Source organism: Prinia subflava, chromosome 20 (genome assembly GCF_021018805.1).
Source record: "Prinia subflava isolate CZ2003 ecotype Zambia chromosome 20, Cam_Psub_1.2, whole genome shotgun sequence".
Lineage (NCBI taxonomy): Eukaryota > Metazoa > Chordata > Aves > Passeriformes > Cisticolidae > Prinia > Prinia subflava.
Genome location: NC_086266.1, coordinates 8,859,223 through 8,874,122, shown reverse-complemented (window position 1 = coordinate 8,874,122; position 14,900 = coordinate 8,859,223). Strand labels below are relative to the sequence as shown.

The window sequence follows — 14,900 nt, the reverse complement described above, 5'->3', positions numbered from 1 at the left end:
CATCCTCCCTGGCAAGCAGAAAATGGGATGAAGTTGGTTGTGTGTAGTAGTCTGCCAGGTCTGGTCTTGCAGTGTCTACTGCCTTGTTACTGAGGAGTAGGTTCATCAGCAAGCAGAAGGGGTAAGATGGTGTACTTGAGCCTCCCAAATGGAGTAGAGGAGATGGGAAAGTTGGTACAAGCACCAGCTCTTCACAGGGCACAGCCTGGAAAGATGGGAGGGCAAGCCCCCACCCCATAGGTGAGGAACAGATTCTCTCCATTTTCCTGCTCAGATTGCAGCCAACAAGGGTAGTTGATCCAGACTGCCCCCCTTGTGTAGTTCCAAGGGCTGGCCAGTCCCCAGTCTACAAATATCTGTCTGAGATATTCCACAGCATTTTTAGCTTTCTTAAGCTCTATGCCTTTAAAATATTCTTGCAGGAAGAAAATAGCTTGGTTTTGTAGATCCTGTTATTAGAGGATCCTGAAATGTCCTAATATTGTGTTTATAGCACATTTTGAGACCTGAAGTAAGCACTTTTTTTTGCAGAAATGCAAAATGTATTCAGTTTCATAAAAATGCTCCCAAATTTTTAACTTTTAACACAAACTCACCACCTCTTGAAAGCCAGGGTGATCATGAAGTAAATGGTTGTTCACTGGCAAAGGAGTAACAGGAAATGGAGAATTTCCAGAAAGGTCTTCATGCCTAAAGGAAAAACAAGCCAATGTACCAAGGCTGAATGTCCACCACATACTGTTTATCAGAGTGCTAAGACTTAACTCTTGGGTGTAATGGGAATATCCAAGAGGACAACTGAGATATTAGCAACAGGACTTACACGAAAAACAAAAAAGATAAAGGAAATACACCCAAAGGCTTCATTAATGAGCAATCCTTATATGTGCATGCACAAAAGGGTACTAGATTTCACCATGAGAGTTCGCCTTAAATGCTGAATCTGGGGTGTTCAGACTTCCATTATAGCAGGTTTATAACTGTGCATTCATATGTACATGCTTGTGCATATACACACAAAAAAATGCAGGTGTAAACATGGTAGGGTTAAAAAAAGACCGTCCCTGTTGTCAGATTTTGTTTCCCAATGACTTCCCAATTGTTAATACAAAACCCAGGGTTCAGTATGTTCTCATGGTCCTGAATATTTCAGAAACAAATAAAGAATGGAAAATTGAAGCTAACTAATCATCTGGTAAGCTAAAAAAACAAAATTAAAATTAACTGCATCCTGTCACAAGCCCTCAGTAAGGGTGCAATGACAAGATGCTGTTTTGATGAAAAACCTCAATTGTTCTACTACATCAACTCACTTTCTTAATACATTTTTTAAATTATAATCATAAGGTTCATTCACAGGTGATTGTTGTTACCTGTCTTCAGGAGAATCTAAGTCAATATGGTGTTCAAAATCATCTGTACAACTGTCTAGTTCTGGTGAGTGAGAACTCTCTGGAAATAAGACAAGAGTGTAATGACTATTCAGTTACCACAATTCAATTAACAAGTTAAAAACCACAGAAAGTGTTTTGTGTCATCTGTAGTGTGCTCGTAGATCTAAGGTAATATACAAAGGTATGGTGCCATTTTATGACAGATAACAATAGCATCATCTTACAGCTTGAAAATGTTCATTTCCCATTAATTCACTTACAGAAGCACAAATCAGGGCTGTTTAAGTACTCAAGAACACCATTACCACCCAGTTACAGAAACAGGAGATGCTTCTGATTTTGGGAACTACAGATATTCTGCTTAAACCCAGCAACTGCTCTATAGAGCCTTTGAAGGAAGCAGTGACACAGCAGGGAGTCCTTAATGTCTGGGTTGCAAATGATGGCTGATTGTTGGCATTCTCACAGGTTTAGTTCCATATACATAAAAATAAGAATATTACTTTGAATTTAATATATTCTTTAAACTACAATTGCTTCCCTTTAAAATAAAAGCACTGGTAACTTTGTGGCTTTAGCATAAAAATGATCCAAGAGCTCAATAGTGGCTGGCTATACTGAATCAATTTTTTCTGTCAGACTGCAAGGTAAAGTTACACCCCAATTCCTAAATGTAATCTGGCATGAAAACCTGGATTACAGCAGTGTTTGACACAGCTTGCAAGTTATGCTGTTCTGAACCAATCTAATGTATTCTCTTAGTAAAAAAAAAAAAAAAAAAAAAGGACTGAATCCTTCCATATGCAAAAGCCTCATGAAGTCTTTGTTTCTTAATAAAAAAATATCCAACTGCAGATTATTATCTTTGTAAAAGACTGTAGGATTCAAAACTGTTCTTCAAAAAGTTTAAAAATTTACACTTAAACTTCAGCATTGGGACTATGAAACATACCCTTCCAATACTGCACAGTAATTGGTCTTCCATACAAACAGATTCCATCCAGCAGAGCTTTTGCATAAGGCACTGATACTTTGTGTTTAAAGCAAACATATCCAAAAGACTTAGGTTTTCCTTCTTTGTCCTCACAAATCATCACTTTGGTTAATGGTCCAGCCTGAAAGAAATTTCTATTAATTAGCAGAGACTGACACTTCATTATGTTTTGAATATTTCATTATTTCTCTTCAGCCATAGTCAGAAACCATAAGTTTTTTTCTTTGAAAATATCTCTTCACATTGCCAAAGCTCAAGTTCTGAGCCTTCTACAAACAAAAATCAGTTCCACAAATGTTAAAAGGGAACCAAGCATGAGCTCATGTTTAGTCTTTCATAACCAGAATTTTTATTATTTTTAGAATACCATACCATAATAATTTATTATTTTTAGAATACCATACCATAATAATTAGCTTCCCAAACAGGAAGACTAATTTACTGACTCCATAGCAAAAGTTACCTTCTAGTTCATAAATAAAAATATTAATAGTTTAGAAGTAGCAGTAGATACTTGCTCATCATTTGATGAAGGGGAAGAGCTAGAGGTCAGGGATGCATGTTTAGGACTACACCACAGCAGGAATATTGAACTGGATATCTTCCAAGACAGGGCAAGACTACAACAAGAAGTATAGGCTGTTGCAGCAAAAGGGAAACCTGAATGAAAACAAGATAAATCGAGGGAAAAAGACAATTTACTGGGATGACCTAGAGACCCAGATAAAATCTGGCAGTTGGATGACTGCTGCAGATTATGCAGAAGAATAATGCAAAACTGTGTTCTAAGAGCATCTTTATCACTTTTGCATTTTGTATTGTATTACTCGTCCTCTAAGAAAAACTTTCTTAAGCTCACATTTACAGTTATACAACAGACTACTGTTTAGTCTTGAAAACAGGTAGGAATTAAGCTTGGGCTTCAAACAGGTCCAACTACTTTGTGCTTCTACACTGTCACTGAAGGGTCGGGGTTTGAAGGGACCTCTGGGAGAGCACGTTGTCCAACTCTCCTAACTGAACATCCCATTGGTGGATTATTTTCTTCTCGAGCATTAGAACAGCATTTCGATATATCCAGGTACCCGTCCGCTACCTGCAGGAAGAGCTCGTAGAGGATCTCCTCCCTGACCCGGCTCTCCAAGTTCCCCACGAGCAGAGTCTGCTCCGCCGCCGCGGACCGCCCCGGCGACGACATCGAGCCTGCGGGACCTGCGGGACTGCGAGAGGAGCGTCCCGGCTGCAGGGAAGCTGCGCTCCAGGACGCAATGCGAGCGGCCGGGCCCAGCTCCGGGCAACGCCGGAACGCGGGTGGGTGGGTGTCGCGTCTGCTTGTGACACCACCCCCATCACCTGTTTGTGATACCGTACTTAATCGTTCGGTGTGCAGTAATGACGGTAAATACAAACATGAAGGTCTTCTCTTCTATTTTTGCTACTCAATCTTAAGTCCTAGCAGGGCTGACTGGTGCAAAACAAACCGACCAACCCTGAAAAAGGATCCACCTTCCCAGACTAGTATTCACAAGGGTGTTCACACTATCCACTCCTGCTATTAACATTGCAGTGAGCCCTTAGTGTAGAAGAGGCTGCAAACAGAGCAAGTGCTCAGGAGCAAAGAGAGAGGGTTTTTTCAGATGGAACTCCATGCCACCCATAGAGAAAACCTATTTCTGCACTGTGTTATAGCATCGGCTTGAAAGGCAGAAGTGATTTTAAACCATGGAGCATTGGAACAATGGGCTGACCTAATCTCTGCAATAAACTGCTGAAATTGTCCAGCTGGGCAAATGAACAGAGACTTTTGCTTCTGATAAGCTTCCAATGGCTGCAAGTCACAGGCAGAAAGCTGGAAAAAAGAATGTACCCAAAGCCCAGCTGCAGGAGCAGCCCCTGGGCAGGGGAACACTGAGCTCACCACACAGTGAGAATTCCTGATTCAAGCTTTTTTCCTGTAGAAACACCAGATCAGTCGCTAACACTACCAGTCAGACTGGTGTGAACATCTGCCAGTGTTCCTGAGCATCTTTGGTTCTCTAGAGTGATGGCACACTGAGCCTCTCCCAGACAATTGGGCATGAAGCAGGGGTGTCTCCCAGCTCCCACTAACCTGCAAACACCGAAGGGCACCAGCTGCGACAAAAGGAGGCCCACTGCACCCCTGCATCTCCCTGCTTGACAGGACTGGGGCTGGGCTGACAACTGCTCTGACCACAGAGCTAGCAGGAAGTCTCCAGCACAAAGGGACACAGGCAGCAGAATAGCAACTCTACAGGAGCTGTTTCTGCCAGACTGGGCTTGAGTTGTGCCAGGTGAAAAATTAGAGCAATGATTTGTGGAACAAGGTGCATTGCCAAGTGCTACCAGAGCCCAAGAACTTGTCAGATAGAGTATACCACCTCTGTGGATCAAAGTAAGAAAGCCTTGTATCATCAGTAGCCTCAGGAAATAAATGAGAAATGAGCACATGAAATGCACAGCATGAACTCAATGCCTGGGTATGTGTGTTGGAGATGATGCAATTATTGATACTTTACCAAAAACATTAACCTGGCAGAGGAGTGAGGCAGTTAATTTCTTGCACCACAGGGAAGAGTTCGAACCTTTTAACTTTACCAGCATTCCCAAAGTCATGAACTTTGCATGGAATCAGTTACACTGCTATTGAAGTGTAAGTTTATTCCCCTGCAGAAAAGGGAGTGAAAAAGCAGTACAAGGCACTTCACAATACTGTGATTATTTTCACACAGACCACTGTAACTGGAATAATATTCATAAACAAGTACCAAATTTCCCTCAGAAGAAAATGAAATGTCAGTAAAACTTTTATGCAAGTCTTCATTTTCTTCAGATGGCTTTGGAAGGGTAATACTTCTGTATTCTGCATCTCAACCCACAACAGACATTTTCAGAAGAAGGCTCAGACCAACAAACCCTAATCTCTGCCAGCAGGCAAGTTCCTTAGTGCATTCCCTCATCAGGAAATACAGAGAGTGAGTGTATTTCAGCTGATGGCTCAGGACTATTCCTTACCAGTCACTAAAAAAATTACCTTCAAAATAATCTGCAGCCATTGTAAAATCACTTCTGCACAAAACCATCTGTCTCTACATTTATAAATATCGAGACAGAGGATTGAAGCAGAGCAATGGGAACAGAGAGGAAAGGGAAGGGAAGGAGAGAGAAGAAAGAAAGAAAGAAAAAGAGAGATAGAGAGAGAGAGAGAAAGAGAGAGAAAAAGAGAGAGAGAGAGAAAGAGAGAGAGGGAAAGAAAGAGGGAAAGAAAGAAAGGGAAGGGAAAGAAAGAAAGGGAAGGGAAGGGAAGGGAAGGGAAGGGAAGGGAAGGGAAGGGAAGGGAAGGGAAGGGAAGGGAAGGGAAGGGAAGGGAAGGGAAGGGAAGGGAAGGGAAGGGAAGGGAAGGGAAGGGAAGGGAAGGGAAGGGAAGGGAAGGGAAGGGAAGGGAAGGGAAGGGAAGGGAAGGGAAGGGAAGGGAAGGGAAGGGAAGGGAAGGGAAGGGAAGGGAAGGGAAGGGAAGGGAAGGGAAGGGAAGGGAAGGGAAGGGAAGGGAAGGGAAGGGAAGGGAAGGGAAGGGAAGGGAAGGGAAGGGAAGGGAAGGGAAGGGAAGGGAAGGGAAGGGAAGGGAAGGGAAGGGAAGGGAAGGGAAGGGAAGGGAAGGAAGGAAGGAAGGAAGGAAGGAAGGAAGGAAGGAAGGAAGGAAGGAAGGAAGGAAGGAAGGAAGGAAGGAAGGAAGAAAGAAAGAAAGAAAGAAAGAAAGAAAGAAAGAAAGAAAGAAAGAAAGAAAGAAAGAAAGAAAGAAAGAAAGAAAGAAAGAAAGAAAGAAAGAAAGAAAGAAAGAAAGAAAGAAAGAAAGAAAGAAAGAAAGAAAGAAAGAAAGAAAGAAAGAAAGAAAGAAAAAAAAAGAAGCAACAGGTAGCAGGCCAGAGCAACAAGAAAAAACAAGAGGAAGAACAGACCAATATAGGAACCAGGTGAGGGACAAGGAGTGAGAAAGTGGGATACTGTGAAAGGGAGAAGGACAGGGAGCAGGATGCTGGGATAGAGACAATGAGAGCAATAGAGAGTAACACAGATATGAAGAACAAGAAAAAACGGGGCCAGACAGGTGAAGTAATAAATATTACTTAGGGTGGGGAAACAGCAAAAGGATCAGAGAGTAATAAATGAACAGTGTTATAGAGGGGTAATGCAATGGTTGGCTCTCACAATTAAGGGATGAATATTATGTGCGTCTTAAGAGAAGTTTTGCTGATGTTATTGCGACATTGTTTGGATGTCCTCTGTTCTCCCCATAGTCCCCTTCCCTTCACCCCCCTCACTCTATGGTTGCCAAGGGACAGCCTTGGTAGTCAGGACATGTAGAAGGAGGGTGAGTACCTGTGCCCCTTGCATGGGGCATTTGGGAGGAGGGAAGGCTTGTTACTCGGAGGTGTGGCATGGCAACACCTGACCTTCAATCAAGTTTTGAGAAAGCAGAATCCACTAATGGACGGCGAAGAAGAGTTGGCTGACAGGCTTTGGGAAGCGCCAGGGGTGACGATGCAACACCAGGGGTAATAAAAGACAGAGCAGCCATTTTTTAGACGAGCTCATGGCAGAAGATACACAAAAGAAGACAACCATTAACGACCATCAACTCCAGCCATCACCCTGGAATGGTCAGAGACACCTGGTCTGGGAGAACAGAGATAAGAATTAGCATCAAAGGCAAAGAAATATGTAACCAGTAGGAAACCAAATACTAAGAAATGCGCGACTTGGGGATAATGAGCATTGAAACAATGAATTTCTGTGGGTTTTGACTGTATAAAATACATGAAAAGTCTAGTAGAGAACTGTGTCATGGAATGATTTTCTCTGTGCAACCCAGGCAATGTGTGGATGAAATGTTTTCTGCTGCACATCCTGGCCAGAACAACATCCTGGCCAGAATAAAGTAATGCCTTGATTCTCTGACACTAAAAATGTTGTAGTTGTAGAGTTGTTTTTGTTTTTCCCGCAGTTTCGGTGACACTAACGACCCATGCAAGTCCCAGGTGGGTGCGGGTCACTGGCATAGCCTGGGGCTGCTTTAGGGAAGAATGAACTCTTGGACGCTCAGTGAGGCCTCTGGCAAAGGAAAAGAAGCAGCAGTGACTGTTATTACTGTAGATACCTTGCACGAATCCCTCCTTCTGCAGGGCTTCTGGGGACAGCTCAAGAGGCAACCTGCTACTGTCGCGACAGGGCTGGGGGCGGCCAGTGGACACAGGGCAGGTTTCAGGGACAATGCTGGGGCAGCGGCATAGGGCAAACAGGGTTGCTAGAGGCTCAGGGGCACTCTGGCAGAGCTGGTGGAGAAGTGCCCAGCTCCTGCTCAGGAATGTGGCTGCCTCCACTTGGGCCAGGAGCCACAGCGGGTGGGCTGCAACTTCTTCCCCACCATCCCAGGCGGCCCCGAGGCAGCGCTTCCACACCCACTGAGGTTCTCTGTCATCTCACCGCTGCCTCGACCTCATCCCTCATCCGCCGCTGCCACCACTGGGTCCCGCACCCAGTGCTTGGTGCTCTGCCACGCCACTCCTGAACACCCACTCAGGCACCAGGTCCGGCGGCGGCCTCGAGGGGCACTCAAGCACGGGGCGGCAGTGGCAGCAGCAGTGCGTCAGCGGTACCGGCGCCGCAGTTCCGCGCTTTGCACTCCGAGCACCGCCGACATCGTGTCTGTGGGACGGCAGCGGCGTGTCCTTATCGGGAGGTGGCGCCCACCGCGGCCCCGCACACGCGGGTTCAGCTGCTTGCCTGCAGTTCGGCATTTTGGCCAGGAGGTGGCAGCAGGAGGAAGAGACCCTTTTTCGGTCAACGCGCATTCGCGGCTCTTTTGGCTGCAGGAGCAGCTACTGACCGGACGGTGGCGCCCGCCAGCGCCTCGGCGGGGTCCCGGCCCGGGGAGCCCCGCGGGGCCACGCGGCGGAGACAGAGCGGGAGGTGACGAGATGACATACACGAGAGCAACTCGCCATAATGCTCAGCAGACAATTCATTTGGGATAACCCACACGAAGCAACCTGGTCTGGCTAACTGACCCACACTGGATAATCCATGGCAACACACACCCTCAAACTGCAAATAATTCACCCCCAATCTTCCCAACTGTTGGTTTCATTGCCATTTTGGAGATCTTTTCTTAGTATAAAAATAGGGGTTTACTTTCCCAAATACTTAAATTTACAATTTTCTGGAGCTTTTTCACAACATAAAAACCAAGTGGTTTTTTTGCTTTTGGCCCTGTGCATGAAAATGTGGGGAATTTAGCTTCCCAGCTGCTCACGTCTGTGCATCACAGGACAGCCCAAGCACCAGTGCCCACTACAAGCACCATGTAAGTCCCTGGGGATGCTGCTGCTCTGAGCCTGCACAGCATCCAGAGGGAGCAGCACAGTGACACTCAAGGGATTGGGAGCATGAGCAGTGCCACAGGCATTCAGCTTTTCTGAGAGCACAATGTTGTCAGAATACAGGCTGCAGACATTTCATGAGGCTCAACTACATTTCACCATGGACAGCCAATTTGCCAATTGGGCACATCTGTGCCCCATCCATCTTGGAAGACAGGTGCTCGCAAGGCCGACGCAGGCAGGCAGAGTGGGAGAGCCCCCTGGGCTCCTCTTCCCCAGGCCTAACAGAGGGTTGTGCCTTCAGCCTCTTCTATGCCTCAATCACTCCAGCTCCTCCACTGGCATTGCTCCACGGTGCCCACACCTGCCTGGACCTGGTGGACCCAGCCTGCACATCATGCCCAGGCACAGCCTCCCCTCCCTACAGTGCCTCCTGCACCCTTGCTGGCACAGCCCAGTTGTGCAGCTGGCCCTGTTAACTGGGCACACTGCCCACACCTGCCCACGTTGTCCTCCAGGGCCATCCCTAAAGCCACAACTAGTGCCCAGCTCCCTGGCTCCTCCAGGGCATTAGCACACTGCCAGGCTGGGGCTCAGTGTCCCCAGTAGTCTATTCCACTCCCGCTTAGTCCAGGCTGTCAGTGTTAATCACTTGGACCCTCCACCTCCAACACAAAAGACATGGAAGAGTAGCCCTTGAGCGATGTCCCCAGTGCATGCCCACCAGCCAGGCTTGGACCCTTGAGTGCCCATACTCTTGAAGCCAACACAGCTGGGGTAACCCCTCAAGCTGACCTGGTGCCACTGGCTACAGGAGAACCCGGCTAGCTGTCCCCACATCCCTGCTTCTCCTGCACATCCAGGAGCATTTGTGCCAACACCTTCCCAGGGACGGAGCAGTCTGAAGGCTCTCCCACCCTTCCTCCTTGCTTTTCTGGAATATGACTGTGGTAGTTGCTCAGATTGATGGGAGTTTCCCCAGAGAAGCAAGACCTTCTGATGAGCAGGGCCTGGCACTGGCAGTAAGGCTCCCCACCCTAGCCCCAGGACACTCCCCAGCCAGTCAGAGCCATGTAGTAAACGATTTAATTAACACACTGACAGCAGCAGAGGCAGCCTGAGCTGGACTTCATCCACTGCTCTGCTTGGCCGCCAGTCTCTTGTCTCTCTCTTCAGCAATGGTCAGGCGGATGCCCTTCCCACGGGGCAAGGAGATCCATGGCTTGTTGCCCTGCAGCAAGGGAGAAGAAACCACATCAGGAAACCCAGATGGCAACACAGCTCTCCCATTATGGGGGAAAGCAGCAGAAGCCCACTCCTGCTCATGCTGTGTCAGGTACACATGGTGGTGGCACTGGTGCAGCAGAGGCCCCTAAGGAAGGTGCCAAGGATGCACAAGTCTACAGCTGCCTTTCACTCACATCCATGAAGAATGTGCTTCAGCCAAAACCAAAACGCCACCCCTCCACAACCTGGACAAAGAACCCGTCGGGGATGGAAAAACACCAGAGGATTTGTGTGGGGCACTCTGAGTCATAGCAGCTGCCTAGATCACACCAAGGTCTGAGCACTGCTCAGCCTCCAGCTTTCAGGTTTCAGGGCTGCTTCCTGAAAACGTCCTCATTCCTAAAGTTGCAAATGCTTCTTCCCCTTTCAAGAGCAGGAAGAAATACAGGGAGCTGAGTCAGAACTGAGGCCAGCACTGAAGCTTCACTGTATGGAAAGACAGCTGTCTAAGGAAACACCAAGGAACTTTGCCTCAGCCAGCAGCCCCACCACAAGAGAGAACCCTCCAGCTGGTGCTGGGCCACAGCCTTACTTTGCCAATAACAAAGATGTTGGAGAGCCTGGTGGCAAAGCTGTTGCCGTTGGCGTCCTTCACATGAACCACATCAAACGACCCGGGGTGCCTCTCCCGGTTGGTGATCACCCCAATACGGCCCAAGTTGGCACCACCAGTCACCATGCACAGGTTACCTGAGTAAGGGAATACAGGTGTGACAAGAGCTGGAACCAGATGCTGTGAAGTCCTTCCCATCCCACCTCTGCTAGCACTGCTCACAGTTCTGTGACTGAAACCATCTCTCACCACGAGACATGATGAATAACCTCCCCACCAGCCTGCTGCTTCTACCTGGTACCTCAGAACTGCCAAGTCCCTGTTAAATGCTTCCCATTGCCAGGACACAGGAAGAATCCCCTGCTCCAGCTGCAGGTGGACATGTTCTTGGGAAACAAACCCCTTCCCAAGGCTGACACCACTGCCTCTCTACTTCAGTGCAAATATGCCTAGCATTTAACCTCCACACTGCTCTCCACAGTGGGGAAGGGTACAGTGCATTAAATGGGTTGCAAGACCTACCTGTGTCAAACTTGATGAAGTCTGTGATCTTGCCTGTCTCCAGGTCAATCTGGACTGTATCGTTCACCTTGATGAGGGGGTCTGGATAGCGGATAGTGCGGGCATCATGAGTGACCAAGTGAGGGATTCCTTTGGTGCCCACAAAGATCTTCCTCACCTTGCACAGCTTGTACTGTAAACAAAATCCAACACTTCTCAGCTGAGGCAGCGAGCAATGCCTTTAAACAGCCACCAGCCAGCAGAACACTCAGACACTCAGGGCTCACAACATGAGTCCATGGAGTGACTTGTCCAGCTCCCTGCCTCAGTAACAACTTCTGAACAGCTGCAGCTCTGCTACAGCCCCACCCAAAACTACCTTTGCTGTTGGAAGCAGCAGCCCACCTTGGGCTTCAGCCTGCCCACAAACACTGGCTGCACTTCCACAGCAAAGTCTTTACCAGGGCAATTCCTTTATTTTCCCCCAAAGGCCATGGACACACAAGAGAGACAGAGGCTGCATTTCTCCAGAATCCAAGAGAGATCTGTACCCTCCAGGGCACTGGATTCCCTCCTGCCTGTCACCCTAACTCTCTTATAGCCTCTCTGGACTTCACAGATCAACACAGAGTATGAGAGAAGCACATCACAAGGAGAACCACACCACAGCTGGTTCCAGCACAGCCAGCTCTGCCATCCACACAGCTGCGTGCCTGCACAGCCTGCCTTAAGGAAGGAGATGCAAAGCAGAGAGCAGCCTCGCAGCTCTGGCACACCATGCCTGGGTTAAGGAAATGCATGAGGAAGCCGCTCTCCACAAGCCAAGGTGAGTAGACAGTTTTGTTGTCCTGGGAAGAAGTCCAAAGCATTTACACCACAGGCAGTTCCATGTTTCTGGTCACTGTTAGCCAGCAAAGCCAAGAGTCCTCCACCCAAAACTCTGATCCCACCCATACCAACAGCATCATCTAAATCCAGCACAAGACAATGCACCTACACCCATCTGTGAACTCCTTTCAGGTAACCAAGAAATCTCCCCCCAACACAGGCTTCACCACAACCCTGAGTACCCCAATCTCAAGTGCACCATGGCCTCAACTGTCAGGGAAGAGACATCAGCTCTCATTTAGGAGATGCCAAAGAAGCACTGCCCCAGCCAAACCCAACTGGGCTCATGCTTACACCACATCGAAGCTCCTCACCTTGGCCTCCTCAGGTGTGATGCGATGAACAGCAAACCGGCCCTTGGTATCATACACCAGGCGGAAATGCTCACCTGTCTTCTCAATGCTGATGACATCTGATTGCAGACAGGGAAACATAACAGCAGCTGTTATCAGCTCATTACCCAAGACCTTCACTTTGGATCAAGCTCATGTTTAAGAACAGAGACTGCTGAACAACATTAAGGATGTGATTGATGTGGTTGGGATCTACGCTTGACCACAGCCTCATGTCTTTTGCTATGACAGACTGCAAATTAGCAAAAACTGCTGAAGGCTGCAATCTGAACAGCAACTTACCCAGGTCAAGCAGGCACTTACAGGCTACGTATCTGACTACAGTATTCATTGCAGGGCCTAATTCCAAACTAAATAATACCTGCTTATACATATCCTTTCCTCAACTCCAGCAGGGAAACCTTACCCCTCAAATAATGCCAGCCCCATAAAACACTCCCCTGCCAGTGCAGAAGAGATGCTTAAGGAATTGCCCCAAACCTACTCACCCATGAAGCCTGCAGGGTAGGTGATGTCGGTGCGAACTTTGCCATCTATTTTGATGAACCTCTGCATGCAGATCTTCTTGACCTCATCTCCTGTCAGAGCATACTTCAGCCGGTTGCGCAGGAAGATGATGAGGGGAAGGCACTCCCTCAGCTTGTGTGGGCCCGTTGATGGGCGGGGTGCCTGCGGACAGAAACTTTCTGCTGGAGGCTCAAGCAGCATCAACCACCCCAGAGAAGGACACCATGAGCCAACAGCTCCCAGAAGAGCACGGGCGGGCAGCAGCACAAAGTGCAGCTGCCAAGCAGGCAGCGACCAGCTGAAGCTCTCTATTCTTGGTACTCATAGCAGCTTCCCCCATGTCTTGCCAGCCTCACAAAACGGCCCCCAACACAGCATAACCATCCATCTCAATCCAGAGGTGGAAAAGCACAATAGGAAGGTTAAGAGAACAGCCAAAGACCCCATCACATCCTCTGCAAACGGGGGAACACGAACGCTATTCACAAAGACCCTAACGTTAAACAACCCCTCCTGCCCTGTCCCACTGCCCCTGTTCACTGCTCAGCCCCACGCAGCACCCGAACACCTCTCCTGATGTGACTGCGGCTGCCCCACCTCCGACCCCGGCCTCAACCCCAAACTCAAGCCCGACCCCAGCTTCAACCCCAAACCAGGCCCGCACTCACGAAGACGCCCGTCAGCTTATCCAGCATCCAGTGCTTGGGTGCAGCCACGCGCTTCAGATGCTTCTTGGGGCCGCGGGCCTATAGGACGGGACGTGTTATGGGGTGTGTTACGGGCCGCCGCCAGGCCCGGCCCCCCCCAGCCATCCCTCCCCGGCCCCCTCAGACTCTTGCCCCTCTGCCCCTAGCGCCAGGCTCCCGCCCGCGCTTGTCGCCCCGGGGGAGACGGCCATAGCCCGCCCTGAGCGGGGGATGGCGGCGGATGGCGGCGGGGACTGGCGCCACCGCGCTCTCACCATGGCTGCGCTCTGCCGAGAAAGGGCTGCAATTTCCGGCCCGCCGCGGAAGGACAAAGCGTGTCGGCAGCGACGTGCGTCGCCCCCTGGCGGTCCGGAGGTCCAGGGCCGCCCGTGAGGTGAAGGGGAACTTGGGAGTAGGGCTTGTCCCTTCCTGGCGGTCCCGACGGGGACACCCGTCTCCGAGACTCCCTGCTGCTAGCCGGGCACTGTGGCCGTAGTCATCAGCTGATCATCGCTGATGGCATGGGACAGCCCGCCATGTTCTGGCCCCGCGGTTTGGGAGACCCAGTGAGTATCGGGAGATGAGCCAGGAGTAACAGCTGTGCCAGGACCTCTCCCTGCCCACATCTGTGCTCCCACACCTGTGCCTTCTTCCTGCCACGGCCCCTCCCGGGGTAGAGCCGGGACCCCACGCAGCCCCCAAATCTAACGCCGGGCCTTAGCGCCCACTTCTGAAGGCAGTTCGGGGCTTAAGTGGTCCCAGCTGCCCTCCCCAGGGAGGCCAACATGTCCCCACAAGGCTCCGGAGTCCCCGGGACGGTCCCAGACCCCCCACACCCTGCCAGGCAGCCCAGTGAGTGCAACAGCCTCACACCTAGCACGTCCCCACAGCAGCGCTCCCGTAGCAGGGTGTGGCTGGGACAGAGGTTCCATTCCCCAGGGTGTCATGTCACCAAAAACGTCGGGATAAATGAAACTCTGTGTTTAGATTAGAGAGCAGCATTACCTTATTCACAGTGCTAAGTGCATTGGGGGAGCTCCACCTATGATACGTGCACACTTTCAAAACTTTTCATTATTTATACACTTTAGCATAGACATTAATGTTCATTGGCTGTAAAATACATAGTTCTCTTCATTAATTAGTATTTTATCTTCTACTGGTTATAGATTTCTCGTTTCTCATGCTAATTAGTCTAAATTTCCAGTCTTGTTATAATCTTTTTCCCAGATAAGACAATTGCTGAATTGTCTTTGTTCGTTTCTTTATCTCTGGGTTCTGCAAAATGTTCTTGTAGTCTATAAATTCTGCATTCCGTGTGTCCAGTTTCAGCTATAGATCT

At 49.0% G+C, this 14,900-nt stretch overlaps 2 protein-coding genes across 2 annotated transcripts; both read right to left on the bottom strand.

The window, feature by feature from the left end:
• Window positions 1-225: 225 nt before the first annotated feature.
• RBM11 (RNA binding motif protein 11) lies at window positions 226-5,617 on the bottom strand. Its single transcript, XM_063416579.1, has 4 exons — window positions 3,485-5,617; window positions 2,347-2,509; window positions 1,374-1,452; window positions 226-690 (listed from the first exon to the last, which is right to left on the bottom strand). The coding sequence occupies exons 1-4, from the start codon at window positions 3,584-3,586 to the stop codon at window positions 582-584; spliced, it is 453 nt and encodes a 150-aa protein (XP_063272649.1). The 5' UTR covers window positions 3,587-5,617; the 3' UTR covers window positions 226-581.
• Window positions 5,618-9,852: 4,235 nt separating this feature from the next.
• On the bottom strand, window positions 9,853-13,886 carry RPS4X (ribosomal protein S4 X-linked). Its single transcript, XM_063416802.1, has 7 exons — window positions 13,834-13,886; window positions 13,541-13,618; window positions 12,854-13,034; window positions 12,327-12,424; window positions 11,146-11,317; window positions 10,603-10,760; window positions 9,853-10,014 (listed from the first exon to the last, which is right to left on the bottom strand). The coding sequence occupies exons 1-7, from the start codon at window positions 13,834-13,836 to the stop codon at window positions 9,913-9,915; spliced, it is 792 nt and encodes a 263-aa protein (XP_063272872.1). The 5' UTR covers window positions 13,837-13,886; the 3' UTR covers window positions 9,853-9,912.
• Window positions 13,887-14,900: the final 1,014 nt, after the last annotated feature.